The sequence below is a fragment of the Sinohyriopsis cumingii genome, chromosome 15, assembly GCF_028554795.1.
Source record: "Sinohyriopsis cumingii isolate HCF-2022 chromosome 15, ASM2855479v2, whole genome shotgun sequence".
In the NCBI taxonomy this organism is placed as follows: Eukaryota; Metazoa; Mollusca; class Bivalvia; order Unionida; family Unionidae; genus Sinohyriopsis; species Sinohyriopsis cumingii.
In genome coordinates, this window is record NC_142975.1 from 116293490 (window position 1) to 116306023 (window position 12534).

The 12534-nt window shown below is 35.4% G+C and overlaps 2 protein-coding genes across 2 annotated transcripts in view; one reads left to right on the plus strand and one right to left on the minus strand.

Annotated features, from left to right (window-relative positions):
• Positions 1 to 8990, minus strand: part of LOC149782542 (vesicle-associated membrane protein/synaptobrevin-binding protein-like) — a 55267-nt gene extending 46277 nt beyond the window's left edge. Inside the window, exons 1-2 of the mRNA XM_089933976.1 lie at positions 8824 to 8990; positions 1650 to 1802 (exon numbers count right to left, since the gene is read on the minus strand). Coding sequence (XP_089790102.1) covers positions 1650 to 1802; positions 8824 to 8881 — 211 coding nt within the window. The 5' untranslated portion in view covers positions 8882 to 8990. The remainder of the gene's footprint in view (positions 1 to 1649; positions 1803 to 8823) is intronic.
• Positions 8991 to 9090: 100 nt separating this feature from the next.
• The window catches only part of LOC149782543 (cilia- and flagella-associated protein 418-like), a 35440-nt gene continuing 31996 nt past the window's right edge, over positions 9091 to 12534 (plus strand). Inside the window, exon 1 of the mRNA XM_089933977.1 lies at positions 9091 to 9284. Within this exon, the coding sequence (XP_089790103.1) occupies positions 9190 to 9284 (95 nt within the window). The 5' untranslated portion in view covers positions 9091 to 9189. The remainder of the gene's footprint in view (positions 9285 to 12534) is intronic.

Sequence of the window (12534 nt, forward strand, 5' to 3'; positions counted from 1 at the left end):
GGTTCCTTCTTGATCAAATGAAGGCAAGCGCACACAATCGGAATGGACTCGTAAATAAATGATTTTTCTCTGCTGTTCCATATTTGCAAATGCAACTTTTTGTCAAATACACCTGTACAGGTTTTCTTTTCAATGTTAAACTTACAAAGTATCCTTCTAATGTTAATAGTCTCCACCATTTTTGGATGATGCACACTGCACCACTGTTACATGCTAATGGTTAGCTGGTATAACATAATAAGGAACGAAACTCACGGAATCAAATATATATCACTAATGCAATGTACTAAAATACCAGATTGACCCACCAAGGTGTACATGGGTTAACATATCAGAACCTTGGATAGCGAAGATGGGGGATGCAGTATACTGAAAAGCTGTGTCCTCTGAGAATTTATAGTGTACTGGACACAGAAGCTTCAGTCATAGAGAGCCCTGCAATGGGCTTCATTTTTATAATGGAATGCTCATGCATACAAAACATCACAATTATACAGCATCTAATAATGAGATTATGACTATCCCTTTGTCAATTGTTGCTAAGAGCATTTGACTTGCTTATGATAATGGAGACTATAACATTATGATGAGCTTTAAGATTACCTGAAGGGAAATACATGCATTACTGTATATATTTGACAATACCTCATTCATATATGGCTCTTTATGAAAGCTGTTAACTTAGATGTTTGAAAAGATCACAATTTTTAAAGTGATTTCAGCTAAAAATATATTTTATCTAAAATAATTTGCATCTTTCTTTCACAATGGCCTTAACACGTTAACCCCTGTAGGTTTTTGTCTTTTTCATCTGAAGTTCGAGTTGGAAACATGATTTGAAAGCTATTTCTGAATACATCCTAAAACACAAACTTCCAGGTGATCTTCCAATAACATACGGCCTAGTTGTGTTAGAAACATCATTTTTCATTGGCTATTTGGCTCGCTCATGAGCAGAAGGGTAAAAGTTGGAGTTCTTTTTTTTTGTTGCTTAACGGACCCATTATTTTCGTATCGAGACCACTCTTTATTCCAAATGCCCATATTATCCTACTTTGTGCAGTTCATACTGGTCTGCCTTAGATCTGAGATCAAAAAGTCTAAAATCCGGACACAAAATCGGATTCCGACCACCGGCAAATTTTGGATAGAAAAAAAAAAACGGGTAAAAAAAATGAGATTTTTCCCTCTGTATTTTTTAACGCAACTAGAAATTCCAGATTTTTGGTATCACTGTAGAGATACATCTGTCTACCTTTCTATAATACCACCCACTTTAGTGTATCATACTTGACCTTGATGCTACAGAGCTCGGCAGTAGGCTACTACCTCTTGCCACTTAAACTCATCACCAGGGGTTAATGTGTTAAGATATATTAAAAATTTCAGACATTAAACAAGTATAAAACACATTCGTGAACATTACCTATACTTCTGTAATTTTTCAAAATTATACTGTTATTCACTTTTTAAGACTCAAGAATGTAGATTATCCAATTTGAAGAGGTGCCTCGATAACAAATTATAACTTTTCAATAATAAAACATTCTTTCCTGTATGACAAATAAACACACAAAAATAATCATAATGTTGATCAACTGTGTGTGAAACAATAAAAGGTATAAAAGAAGAAAAAACTGGTTACTTACCAGCCACACTAACTGTGGCACCTGGCTCTATAATACCACTGTTAGGACGCACACAGTATCTCCGAGGTGCCGTAGTTTTTACTTTGAAACATACTCTTTTCCCGGCTGGATTTGTGAGCTTCAGGTCTGCAGTCACAACATCAGTGAAGGGTCCTAGATTTTAAAAGAGAAAATTCAGAGATGGTCCTGGCTTTTAAAAAGCTGTCGCCAAAAAAATCGCCAACCTCAATATTTTGTCGCCAATTTTCAAAAAGTGTCGCCAAAAAAAGTAGTGTACATTTTTCCAAGTGTTAATTTAGTCTATTAATGTAACAGGCAGTGAAAATTACAAAAGATGGATTAGTTAATACTTTAATTACAACAAGCATTAACAAAATGTTACAAAGTGTTACATGAAGATCCGTCACGATTTTAGGGCTGCCCACTTGTTGAATGCAGTTTCTAAGTCTAATTTTTCACATCTGTACATGCTGATTCTCATTAAATTCTCGAGGGATGAGATGCAGAGCTTATTTCTGATGTCAGTTTTTATGAGGTTCATCTTACTGAATCCACGTTCACAGTCCTCAGTGCTGACAGGTGACACTGTCACCAGGAGTCTCTCAGCAGCCCCCCCCCCTTTTATGGCTAGCTTCACAAAGCTTGTAGCGAACTGCTTCCTAAATCCCAAGAATGATCACTGAATGCTGTATAAATTTTCTCGACAAGAAAAATAGGATCTCCATTCCCACGAATGAAACTTACACGAGTCAACACCTGGCAATATTGGACCGTATATATAAGCGTAAATTCACGCCCAATTTAGGGATTCTTTCACTCCTGTATTTTGAGAAATAAATAATTATTATTAATTATGCAAAACTGGGGTTTTTTTTGCTATTTCTTGTTGCGGAGTTTAAGTCTCTGCAGCTGTAACACGGGACTGATGGCAAAAGGAAAAGATCAATGAGTAAAATGCTGCACTGGCGACAGATGTAATTGTGATTGAGATTTTTTCCATTTGCATTGTATTTATACACAGTAGTCGGTACTTCAAAGGTTATCAGTTTTCTATGAAGGTTCAGCAAAACTACTGTATTGATATATGTATAAAAAAAACAGAAGGATTAGCCATACAATTAATTGTATCTGTTCTATTCGCGTCTTCAGAAGTCGGTCAGTTGTAGGTATAGTGTGGTAGCATGATCGACTGTATCGCAGCATACAGTACTCAGCCCAGATGTCAGCATAAGCAGATTATGATGTAACAATGCACTGTAAAGATAGGGTTGTCAATAAGAACAAAGGATCGTTTGTGTAACAGATTGATTCCAATGCATTGCTTAGTCAAGTTTGTGGCTTCCTTTCGTTCTGGCTTTAAATTTATTCAGTCCAAATCCATGATTGTATGTACAAATTAAATAACCAAAAGGTATGTCGCCAACAAGATCGCCAGATGGGATATTTTTGTCGCCAATAAGGAAAAAAAATCGCAATTTGCGACATTGGCGAAGCCCAGGACGATCCCTGGAAAATTTGTATTAAATTTTGAGTGATTATAAATAGTACCTTTTCATCCAAGTAAGGTGCCTTTATCTGTATGCATTTTAAAGTCATAAGAAGGGATTAACATTCTAGTGACTTAAAAAATGTCCAGGAATCCACAATAAATCACTATTTTCTGTTGTCCAGAAATCCACAATAAATCACTGTCTTCTGTTGTCCAGGAATCCGCAGTAAAGCACTATCTTCTATACTTGTATTCTTGATAATGGCTGAATGGTTTAGTAACATAAAGAATAATGGATAAGTCAGACTTGCCATGTTTACAAGGTACTTGTTCAATGTTAGTCTTTGACCTTGAACCTTTTATCATGGATAGAAGATGACTGAACTTGATTCAATGTACATGTATACCACCATGCTAAATTCAGTCAAATCTATAATTAATATTTTCTCGAATAAACCATGTCATTGAAATGGCATCATTTAAAGTAATCTTCACATATATCCATAAATGGATATGACACAAATCCATATTTACTTGCATAAATATGTTCACAGACATGAAAGAATACCAGGATTTGTGTTGAGACCACAGCTAGTGCATTCTTGTCAAATTGTGTGACCTTGACCATAGGAAAAAATTTGAGCATGTCACACAATGATTTGTCTTAACCTCATAGTAATTCATGTGATTTTAAACCCATGATCAAACGGGCAAGGGGGCATGTCACAGAATGAACTGTCTTGGCTTTCTGGGGAGCATGAATATCTTAGCTGGTGAGATACATTTTATCAAAAAACCCATGTCAATACAACCATCCATGGAAGCTGAGTAGTGAGAACACAATTTTCATGATGGCCACCATAGGCCATCAGCCTGGAGGCTTGAACAGTACCATTTATTTCAGGACCAAAAGTATTTTGTGAACAAATTCCATGTCTGTAAGACCATCTGTTCACAAGAAGTAGTTGAAACAAGATTTTCAAGATGGCTATGATGGCAGCCATATTGTAGTTCATTTAGAATCAACTAGATATTGTAAGTCTTTTAGCAAAAATCTCTCATCTTACAATGACTATCCACTGAGAGAAGTAACTAAAACACACCCCATATGACCAGCTGAATAGAAGAAATAAACAAATATGAAGATTTTCCAGATGGCTAGGTGACTATACTGGAGGTCAGCTCAGCACTATTTTTCATTTAGTAAAAACTACATATCATCATAAGTCTCTTAGTGGAAGCACCATGTCATTATGATTATCTGTTTATGAGAAGTAGTAATGGCAAGATTTTCAAGATGGCCACCACCTTGGAAAGCTGATCAAATCCATTTTCATTAACGATTAAGTACATATCATAAGAAATGGCCTTACAGCAGCAGGCATGCTGGATGCCAGATCAGAACCATTTAAGTTTAGGGAAAAAAAGACATTACAGTAAAACCTGTCTTGAGAGACCACTGCTATGAGAGACCGCCTGTCTTGAGAGACCAGGTTCTCCATGTACAGATTTAGAGATTATATAGTGTTATAACCTGTTATGAGAGACCACCTGTCATGAGAGACCATTATGTTTTGGCCGAAGGGGTGGTCTTTCAAGACAGGTTCCACTGTATAAGAAGTCTTTCCTGAAAATCCCACATGGCTATGGCCATCTGTTAGAACAGTTTAAAGACCAGCACCTGTATGTCCTTGGGGTGCTACTTTTATTAAGGATTAACTGGACAAGATATGGGTATCCATTTAGTTAAATAGCAATAGCAAGATTTACAGGCCATGCTGGACATCCTGTGGGTGCCATTTCATTTACTTTTAACTCGATATCATCTACTAGAAGATGTCGATAAAGCCATCTGTTCAAGATAAGTAGCAATAACAATATTCAAAATCTGGCTTGGTTGGATGTTACATTGGCACAATGTTCATTTATGACCTTTCAAAAATTGTAAAGTGCTATCACTATAAATACCAACCTGATAGATCATCCATTCAAGAATAGTTGCGAACACAAGATTTTCAAGATGGCTACTGTGATGGCCACGTTAGAAGTTCTACTGATGTCATTTTAATTTTAGGACCAAATGGACATTATAAGCCCTTCAGTGAAAACTTGATGTTGATACGATTATTTGCCACTATCATCCAGAATGTCTGAGCAGCACTATTTTTATTTAGGACCAATTAGGCATTGCAATGAATGTGCGAAAAGTTTCAAAGCAATCCTCACATTAGTTCACAAGGACAAGTGATAATAAACTTTCACCAATGGATGGATGATGTACACCAAACAACGGACAACAGGATAATGAATAAGAGCTTCTGGATGGTGACCAGCAGGGTTAAAACTGTATGCAGATTATCTCAAATCTGAGTCTTAATAGCAAGTTAATTTTTTTTAGAGTATACAAATTTATTTTCTGCATATTGTTGATTAAAAAGAAACTTATACATTTTGTCTGCAGCTCTCTGTGTTAGTAAGGGAAATAACTCTTGTGAATAAAATTCATTAGGAAAAGAGAAACTTCTCACACGAACAATCTTCTAAAGTTCTTGCACTAATATTGTTCAAAAGCAACAGTACTTATGAAAAATCACTATTAAATTTATTGGGGAGGGTAAACTAATTCTAATTATTTAATACTTCCATGCTACTATTGTAATGCTTTTTATGGGACTTGTAGTCCCCCCATCTGAGCTAAACTATTCCCTCCTCCCATTAATATTGGAGAGACATAACTAAACTGAACCTGTCACAGCCAACATACAAAATATTGTCCTCCTCTGATTTGGAAAGGACACTGGAGCAGAAAGGGATGAGGTAACAGCAGCAGTTAGGTATTAAAATTATTATATTAGTTTTACCTTTAATAAAAGTATTATCTACTACAAATGCACTGATGAATTTACCAGTTCATTGGGAGGCAGACTGCCTCAACAACCCAGATATCAAGCAATTGTACATGCCCCTACAGTAGGGGTGTTCACTTCTGTAACATGGTAGAAGACTGTAACTTCAGACGACACTTTGTTGTTAGCCCAGTTATTGCTTTAGTTTTAAATAATTAATATTGTTACTACATGAAGAAAGACCCAGTTAACAGTTTAATGACAAAATGCGCAGGTTGTAAATATTATTTCCATAAAAAACTGACAGATTCATTTAAAGATTACACGTACAGAATTGCTGTGTAATAGTGAATTAAACATAGCAAATGGTATTGTGATGGAAATAAAGAAAAACCCTATTATTAATATATAAAATAAATAAAATATATGTCCCTACCCTATTATTTACATCATCCTTTTGCACACAAAAATTGGCAATGTAAAAATATATTTAATGTTTACTTCACGTAGTCTTTGTTTACATATAGTTCAAAATGCCCATTCAGCACTTCTTCGAAAAATCTTGTTCCCAATGCAATTTAAAAAGAATGAAGATAGATAGAAATTATTGGAAAACGTTTTTAAAATATCGGGATCCATATAATTCCAGGAAATTCTGTAATATAATAATGAAGGAAATAATATTACACACTCGAGGAATGCGGATCTAACTGCTCACATGTAGTGATACATTGGCAGTTACAGTGAAACAGGGAAAACAATGACAATGATACATAGCAAAATTCAAGAATTTTTAAATTTTTATTGATTAGTGCAAACGTGAACACAAAAGTCAATATGAGAACCTAAACAATTTAATAAAAAATAACTGATCAGTGTAAATACCTTGTCTGATCAAGCCTGCACTTATACCTTATTTCTAGTTTAAATTTCTCAAATGTAGCATTTTCTCTTCAATTTCCCATACCAGACCATGTTCAAAAGTCATGTTTAGGTATGAAAAAGAAATTTATATGCATATTTCATACAGAATAGGGTGATTTATACATCAAATAATACAATGAGACACAGAGTTGTGATATTTACAAGAATTTTTTCCCCCATAAAAATAGGGGCAGAAAATGGGCCTTATTCAATATAGTCCTTTATGTTTATTTATTTGTCTATGTCCTCTTAGTAATTTTAGGCAATGGTTAAATAGTTTCTATTTGCTGTTTTCCCGCCATATTTTCGCAAATGTGTGTCAAGTCGGAAAACAGCAAAAGATGGACATGCTCAGATCCATTTCCAGTTTCTGGACAAGTCCATTTTCAGCAATGGGGTGTATCACAACTACAGATGTACATATATAAGTCGTCTGCTTCCGATATTTACAATGTCAAATTCAGCAAAGGAAAATGACAACTACACTTTTCATGTGGATTTAACAAGCGGTTTAATTTCTATGTTCATGTATGCAGAAGGATATAATTCCAAACTCTCATTTGCCTAACAGGATGAACTACGTCATTATGTAGTCTGAAGGAAATAAACTAGCCTATAGTGTACGCAACATGGCGCCATGTTATTATGGAAAGTCTGTTAAGCATGAAATGGTGCAGGATATGGCAGCATTAATGCCATTCTGGTCACAGTCAGGTTAGAAATTATAAATCAATGATTCAATTGACTTAGTTCTGTGCACTTTTTGTCACATTAAACTTTTTCGTTTTTTAAAATGGTATGGGTGTACAAACAAACGGGGATGTAGAATCAAACTATAGTAAAGATTTGGCAGTTCTAGTAAATTTCTCAATATACTAGTCCTTCTGGCTACAAAGACATTTGTGTTAAATTCGAGCTCTGAACTGTATATTAACCAACACCAAAAGTATCAGTCTACATATGCAACATGTCAACAACAAAAATCTTGTCAATTTTGTATGAATACAGTTATTAACTGGATAAAAACACAATCTGAAGCACAATATGTACAGGCTCAATTTGTATGTCATGGTCCTAAAACTACTGTAAAATTAAGGAACTTCATTTCATCAAGATATTAATGCAACTGTCAATTTATTACCAAATTTATTTAGATATTTTCCCATTCTTATATTTGCCATTTATTAAATAATGTGTCCAGTCCATTAAGAATTGTATATTTTTTTTGTCATTTTTCATCTTCAATAACAGTGGAGACAAATTATATATATATATATATATATATATATATATACACACACACACACACACACACATACATATATATTGACATGCATATATATTTCGACTAGAATTTAGTACATGTCAGTCGAGTGCATTTGAATATTTTTTTAGTATATTTTAATAAAAAATATGCGCCTCCCACCCCAGCAACTAACACCCTTGAAACAATCAATGGCAGCGATTATTACGGTTATTAGAAACACCGAAATACGCTCACAAACCGAAATACACATTTATAAAATAATACTCGGCTTTCTTTATATTTCACGTTAGAAAGAAACAAACAGAAGAAACAAAATTAAAGATCCCTTAAAACCTACCGTCTATACAGACAACACACAATGACGTATATGGACGCCGTGAATATACAATCTACGTCAATACACAACCGCCATGTAAAGAAACTTGGAAATAAACGACCGTCGTGCGTATATCCTTGGCCAAATTACATCAGGTGTATGTCTTGTCTTAAAGTGATTATTAGGCTTTATCATTAAATGCAAATGAACACGACGAAAAGTAACATAGTGAAACTAAACGTCCGGAAGGACTAAGGCAGTTACCTTCCCAACCCAACCTCCCCACCCCAACTTATACCATGCAACTGTGTGAGGTACGGTTTGAACATTACCTCTGAATCTTAACTCATTTGGAGGTTCGAGTATAAGTACTTGATCTGTTTTAGACATTTGTGATTATCTGTAACTTATAAATAAGTTAGATATTTCAATTTTAGTCTGCACTTCGTAGGGATAAGATATATCGTGGTTTTGCGCATGCGTATGACTAACCGCACCAGTCGACTTCCCCCTTTCCACTCAGAAGTTGTGAGTTATAGATTGTCAAGATTGACTGGGAACCAGCCAAATTAATCGACTGGTTTAATGTTTATTAGTGTACAAAGACAGAGATAATCATAGAATAATGATCCAAAAGGATCGAACAAAAGAAAGCTATGCAATAAATTTCTTAGTGACGAGATCTTAAAGTCTTATAAATGGCAGACGATATTGATGATTTACTTGACGAAGTGGAGACAAAATTTTGTACTAAAGAAAGAGTGGGTAGAGGATCAAAGTCGAGGCCTGCAAGGTGCTTGCTGTTCGTCTCCTTAGCTGATCAAGCACTATCAAAAGAGAGTGGGGTGGGTGGGGTGTTTACCTGGTTTGTCTCTTTACTTGTTAAATTTAACTTTATTTTAAAAATAGGATTAGTAGTCGGTAACTTCAACCGGACTTGAATAAAAGTTCACTAAAGCTCACAAAATCAGAATTGAGTATCCAATGTAATTCTGAAGGGACTCGAAGATGGGCCCAACTGCAACCTGCTCTAAGCCAGATATACCATTGAATAATGCACCAGCAGATCTGGGTCTGTGCAGTTTATCTGAAGTATTCAGTAGAACAGACATCAAAGAACCAGATCTGCAGGTGCATTATGCTATGACAGATCGGGATCTTTAGTGTTTGCAGTTTGATATGACAGTTGAGAGTACATAGCTGTTGGGCATTTCTGCGCATCTAAGGTTTTCGTTTCCAATAATGAAGCAAAACGCATACCGAATTCGAGCAATTGACACAAATAAAATACAGCAATGCTTACCATTTGAAAAGATGCAATTGTCACCAGAATATTCTGTTCAAAATAATATTCATTTTCGACACAGGGGATACCCCCTCCCCCGTTTTTCCTGACTCGCAATATGTCGGCCTATTCTGTGCATAGCTTTGGAAAGATGTAACGTTCATCCATCTTGCTATAGAAATGAAATATATTACTTTGGACTATTTCTGTCAGCAGTTCAGTTGAGTAATTAGGTCAGGTTTATAACTAGTTTTACAAAATTCAACGAGGGCCCCAAGTGGTCTAAAGCGCTCACCGTTACGGATCACTGCCATCTCACCTCTGTCTGCGTGGGTTCGAGTCGCGGGTTCGGCCTATGTTGGTATGTGAGAAAGCTTGCCAGTAGCTACTCGTGGGTCAGTGGTTCTTTCTGGGGGTTTCCCGGGTTCTTCCTCCACCATTAATACTGGCCGCCATGTATAGCCTATCTTGTGCTGACAAATGGCAAAGTGACAAAGTACAGCGCGTTATAAATAGAACACCTGTTATCTAGTCGACAGCATGCGCATAGATCTGCCTGTGAACTGTTAAGCAGTGTAGTGTATGTTACGTTTAACAGCAGTTTTAACCATTTTACATTTTAGGTACACATCTATTATATGTGGAAAAATTTAAGAGTAAAGTCCGATTGTTATAGCTGTGAAATTATTTTTCACGGAAGAATTTTTTATGTGCTTTAAAATCGAGAGAGAGAACTCGTTCACCGTCATGTCAGTGAGGCCGCGTGACCAACCGTAGCTGCTATTTCCCATACTCGAAATTTACATGTTTTTTGTCTGCGTCTACATCACTAAGTCATCTGAATTTGATAATCAATAAAAACTAATTGCTGCCTACATAAATATCAGAGCCTTTACCTAAGTTATTTAATCTTTCATAGTTGTGATTCTAATCGTGAAAACTTTGTAAGTACTGAATGAAATCCTGCCTGTGAACTGTTAAGCAATGTAGTGTATGTTACGTTTAACAGCAGTTTTAACCATTTTACATTTTTGGTACACATCTGTTATATGTGGAAAAATTTAAGAGTAAAGCCCGATTGTTATAGCTGTGTAATTATTTTTCATGGAAGAATTTTTTTATGTGCTTTAAAATCAAGAGAGAACTCGTTCACCGTCATGTCAGTGAGGCCGCGTGACCAACCATACCTGCCATTTCCGATACTCGAAATTTACAAGGTTTTCGTCTGCGTCTACATCACTAAGTCATCTGAATTTGATAATTTATAAAAACTAATTGCTGCCTACATCAATATCAGAGCCTTTACCTAAGTTATTGAATCTTTCATAGTTGTTATTCTAATCTTGAAAACTTCGTACGTACTGAATGAAATTGGCGACCGCCATTTTGGAGAGTGGAGATTACGACCCAGTTACTTTAAATAGCAGATATTAACCAGTGCATACATAGCGACCACGTGATCTGAAGTAATTGTCATTCGCAGAAATGAATGTGGTATCTAATAGGGGGGTTTTCCCCGAAGGTGGCACTACGAAAACCAGCTCAAAGTGGCTGATGTTTACAGCAGGTGTCAAAAGGCGCTTCCATGCGAATGGAGTAAAGGCATCCAAAGATGCTTGCATGAGGTAATGGGTTAAACCCTACAACAACAACAACAAAATTCAATGTAAAAATGCCAATAAATGGCAAGAGATATTAAGCAAACTAAACCGATCTTGTAAAAAATTTAGGAAAGTTCAACATTTTATGAAAAATAAAACTATTACATTGAAGAGAAATAGCAGTGAATAGGATGTAATGTGTTTGCAATGTCTTGTTGATGGGGAAAAATTACTACAGAATTTAGAAACAGACTATACGCAGGGTAATTTGTTGAGAATTTATGTTTTAATGGCAAGTAGACACACTGGGTAGCAGACGATTTTGTACGTATGGGACAACTTGTAAAATTGGAAACTTGGATTAAAATAGCTTTGTTTTAAGGTACACATTTCCATCTTTTATACAATGCATTTATTTGTCTGATTCTAAAAGATGCATAGTAAATAGAATTTTTTGGGTTACCAGTTCAAGAAGGTCATGGAGTGGGTCTTCACGTTGCCATTTAGAAATCACATTTTTATGTGCATTTTGAGTCTAAATTTGGGATATTTTTGTACACTTTATGAATGTCACTTTTCTTAATGTATGATTCTTCTTTCTGGATACAAAATGGATTTTTGACCCAAAATAGCACATGATCAAAAGTTTACAGAAATGATGTATCGTTGCGCAGAATTACCCGATGCAAGAATAGGCCGACATGGCGGTATATGACAGTAATTTCTTTTTAAAATTTATAAACATATTTGCTTGCTGCAATTTTGATGATTAAATTTTTAAAATTTATTGCTGTTAAGGAAAATATGGGTTGTTTTCACAGACGTGTCGATTGTGTAGGCAAATACCCACAACGCAGTGCACATGCACCTTGCACCACCATTTGGAGTCCCTGTCAAACCATTTTCAACGTCATTCATCACGTATATTCACAATACAAATTTGATTTAAATGTCAATAAGGATATTTACTTCATATAAATGATACAGAAATTATATACGCAATTATGAGCCCCTATATCACAAAAGATAAAATAAAGCTAGAAATACCCTGGCTTATATCGAAAGACGGAATATTGAAGTTTAACTGTTATTACGCATATTACAAGCAAACAGAAATGACAGATAATAATGTGATTTGGTTTTCCTTTTCTTAAATT